A 4,157-nucleotide genomic window follows, 5' to 3' on the forward strand; every position below is an offset into this window, starting at 1 on the left:
GATAATTCTACTAAAAATCTCGAGGCTATGTAAGAATGCAACTGGAAATTCAACCAGATAGACTTTGCGCAACGAAACAACACTGAAAAAACAATACAAAGCTTGAATACACGCTCACTACAATCTCATGCAAAAGACATTTTGAAATCACAAAGCATCCTCCAAGCAACAATCTTGTGCTTACAGGAAACACACATACAACCAGGTGTGCCACCAAATATACCCGCTTTCAAAAGTGTGACGACATCATCAGGCCTCGGCCTAGCCATGTATTACAAAGAAGAACTCAATCTTATGCAACAACTACATATAAATCAAAATGGCAGCGAGTCCCTCCTCACAATATTCGAAACAAGAACAGCCCAAAAGATGTCGATAATTAACACATACAAATCATCGTGGGCAAAAACAAACCTCCTCACACAAAATATTGAAACACTAATAAACATGATACCAATACAAACAGCAACATACATTGTAGGCAACTTCAACAATGACTACAACTTGCAAACAACCCCCACAACAAGAATCAAAGAACTGATGCATAAATATGAATTCCAACAACTGGTAACAACACCAACAACAGTCCACGAAACGACTATTGACCATATCTGGACCAATGTGAAAAACAAACCAATGAAAAACGGCACTAATTACATATACTGGTCAGATCACTCCTTGAAGTACACAACAATACAAATTTAAATTTAGTCCGCCGACCAAATAAGAAAACCCAAAAAACAAAAAACAGAACAAATACCAAAACCATCATCACATAAGACCCACTGAAGAAACTTCGTCTTGTTTTTTTTTGCGATGTACGGAATTGAAAGTGCCAATAGCGCCTCGATACTCAAACTTCATCTTGTTTTTTTTGCGATGTACCGAATTCAAAGTGCCAATAGCGCCCCGATACGTGCCATCCTGGGTGATTGAAGATAGAATTCTGAGTGCTTGAACTCAAACCGGCCTCAAAGGTGGATGGCCATGTATTTGTTTCAAGGTGAGTGTAGTTTCCCATGATGGCTATTGCCCCTTGCAGCTATGGCCGAGCCACTCCCTGCTGCACCTCCATTTTGGCTTACCCTCAGTTCCCAGTTGGAAAACTCTCCTTTGCCTCCCGTCAATCTACTGGGTTGCTTACCGCATGCTGCATTCTTCCTCCTCGATCTTCCGAACACAGTTCTCCCTCCTTGCCTCGCAGAAATTTGATCGGTTTTCTTCTCCTGGCTGATCCACTCCGGACAGCAAAGTTGGCATTGGCAGACATTGCGACTGGATACAAAGAATACGTTGATAATTTGGACGGATATTCTTTTAACTACCCATCGGGTTGGGTTCAAGTTAGAGGAGCTGGTGCAGATGTCTTTTTCAGGGACCCTCTAATATTAGACGAGAACGTGTCAGTGGAGATCAGTTCCCCTTCGTCTTCCAGGTTTAAGAAAGTAGATGAGTTGGGCAGTCCTGACGAAGCGGCCGAAAAGGTTTTGAAGCAATACCTCACTGAGTTTATGTCTACCAGAATCGGCGTGCGGAGAGAATCTAAGATTGTTTCAACTGCATCCAGAACAGCTGATGACGGGAGGATATATTACGACATTCAGGTATGCCTTTTCTTGGTTGGTCTTTTTAAAAGCTTAAACAGGTCATAAGAGTTAAAGTCTGAAATGCTTAAAGTGAGTTTTGAATTGGCACAGTTAATATTTCCAGACAGAGGGACATAATTGTCTTGTATTTGAGTTCACAGAAGGTATTACAGAGGAGTTAATCCAACACACAGCACTCAATGGATTAGGAAATAACAATAGGAGTTAATCACTGTTAGAAGTGACAACAGAGGGTACCCGCAGTGAAGACTGATAGATAGTCCAGGAATTCACACAGAAAGTGTTGACTACGGAATCCAAAACTTCGTTACTTTGACATAAACATGTGCAAGCCAGTAAATAGACAATGCTCCAACAGAGATATAGAACCAACAAAATATGTTTCCATCCAAAAGGATCCACATTACCAAAGGAGTCCAAGGTCCCACCAAATCATGGTCCTCTATCCTTGCCAAAAAAGTGTTGTTCTACTATCTCTGTGGCACTTCTAGATCCCTAAGCCTGCGTGCTCCTCGTCGAGCTTCTGTAGACTTTAGTCATTGTGCCGTGATCGGTTGCCTGTATATTGCAGCATTTTTCCACTCCTTCCTGGCCACGTGTGTACCTTGCAGCAGCCCCTGCCAACCCAACTTGTCCCAGGCCTCTTCCAGGCCCCGTGCAAGCTCCGAATCTGCACCATAAATGCCGCCATCTGTCCGTACTGTAGAACAATCTCTGGCAGGGTCTGCAGTAGTCTCCAAACTCAGATCTTCCCTGCAACAGTCCTCCAAAGGCCTCGCCTATCAGCCGCATTGGCAGCCCAAACCTCGAGGTACCCTGCTCTATACAGTTCTGGCCCTCAGACCTGCTGTACAGTCCGTGCAGCCACAGGATGCCACGTGTCGTTGCGGCATCTTCGTGTAGGTCCCCATGGGTTTCTGCTGCCTCAACTCTTGGCCAGATGTCTCAACAAAGCCAGGTGAGTTCCTTGATTGTGCTGCCCACATGGCAGCCCATGTGCTGCCCATGTGGAAGCCCCATGTGCATTCTTTTTCTTGCTTATATGCTGCCCACATGGCAGCCATTGTGCTGCCCATGTGAAAGCCACACCTCTCCCATGCTCTCCTCATATGGGGGCTTACAGATGGGCAGGTGACTTTTCCAACAAGCACAGTCATTGTAAAATCCATTGCCTGAACGTCATGATGACTATGAATTACTTTGATACTAGTATGTCTTATTTGATTTCAAACAGAGACAACATATTTCAAGTAAAAATTGTCAAGTTTTGAACTAGTTTAATGGCCGCTTGATTTTTCTGAGGAAACTTCCAACTAAGAAGTTTTTCATTCTTGCATGTGCAGCCTTTTAATATTTGAAACTTACACCTTCCTCTCTTCTTCCTAAGCGTTTATTTTTTTTCTCCATGTAATGCATGTCTTCCAACTGTAATAAATCCTGTATCTGTTTTGAAGAAGGCTTTCATTTTTCTTCACAAATGGTGTTGGGAATTGCAATTTCTTGGATGATCACGTGCATTCGAATCTCACAAGTTAAAAAAATTTGGGCTGGTGATTAAACAGGTGAATGTGAAGTCATATGCAAACAACCAGCAGTTGGCTGTGATGCCTCAAGATCGGGTAGTGCAGTTGGAATGGAACAGAAGATATTTTTCTGTGTTAGGTGTGGAGAACAACAGGTTGTATGAATTGCGATTACAAGCTCCTGAGAATGTATTAGTAAAGGAGGAAGATGATTTGCAAAGGATTATGGATTCCTTTCGAGTTTTTAAAGTATAAAGATAAAGGAATGTCCTAGATGTTATTTTTGCAGCAGAGTGCAGTTCCTTTAATGCCATGTTGTGTATACTGCAAAGATGAGGGGTTTCTCAGACGTTGGCTGGTGTAGCTCGTTCTCAAGGGATACCAATACCTACAGAGTGGTGAATTGTATAGATGATGTAACAGAGAGCTGATAATGATTTGGAAAACGATTGTAAAATTTACACACATGGTCATAATTCTTTGAAATAGTCAGCACATTATTTTCTGCTATAAATGAAAGGTTTGTTAATGTGGACATCTATGTTGTACAAAAGAAGAGTGCAGGATAGCAGGAGGAAGGCCGAAGAAGGGGATGGAGCTGGAAAGGTGAGAAAGAGAGAGAGAGAGACAGAGGGGGGGGGGAGGTAGAGGGAGAAGGTATGCAAATGTGGAGAGTAGGGGGATAAGATTAGATGTCACATCCAAAAGTGCCTACAAAGTGGTGCGTTGGACTCATGTAGTCCCCTCCACGAGCCCCTCTAATTCTCAAGGCAGTACTACTACGTCAGTCCCCTTTCCCCCCTTCATTACAGCCATCCCTTCCCATAGAGTTTTTCCCTCAAAATTACTTGCTGTGACTGTCACACAAGGGTGCTGAGACAGCAAAGTTGTTGGAGTATAGATGGTCATCTCAGCTTCTCCCCATCTATGAGCCCCCAAATGAGGCGTGCAAGGGGGAGGTGGACCAGGTTAGGTGTGATGTCACCACAATGTAAATATCCTAAGTCAAAGTACAGTTGACCATTTA

The 4,157-nt window shown here is 43.2% G+C and overlaps 1 protein-coding gene across 1 annotated transcript; it reads left to right on the forward strand.

Annotated features, from left to right (window-relative positions):
• Window positions 1–892: 892 nt before the first annotated feature.
• Window positions 893–3,608, forward strand: PPD1 (Photosystem II reaction center PsbP family protein). The gene is made up of 2 exons (XM_087379314.1): window positions 893–1,604; window positions 3,170–3,608. The coding sequence occupies exons 1-2, from the start codon at window positions 1,020–1,022 to the stop codon at window positions 3,383–3,385; spliced, it is 801 nt and encodes a 266-aa protein (XP_087235440.1). The 5' UTR covers window positions 893–1,019; the 3' UTR covers window positions 3,386–3,608.
• Window positions 3,609–4,157: the final 549 nt, after the last annotated feature.

This window comes from Dipteris shenzhenensis, chromosome 9, assembly GCF_047967505.1.
Source record: "Dipteris shenzhenensis isolate YYH24624 ecotype China chromosome 9, Dip_SZ_1.0, whole genome shotgun sequence".
Classification (NCBI taxonomy): Eukaryota; Viridiplantae; Streptophyta; class Polypodiopsida; order Gleicheniales; family Dipteridaceae; genus Dipteris; species Dipteris shenzhenensis.

What these genes read in the sequence shown, in the direction of transcription:
- PPD1 (XM_087379314.1), top strand. Translation starts at nt 1,020, where the DNA reads ATGATGGCTATTGCCCCTTGCAGCTATGGCCGAGCCACTCCCTGCTGC. An exon ending in GGATATATTACGACATTCAG is followed by an intron (nt 1,605 to 3,169) that starts GTATGCCTTTTC and finishes GTGATTAAACAG; the next exon opens with GTGAATGTGAAGTCATATGC.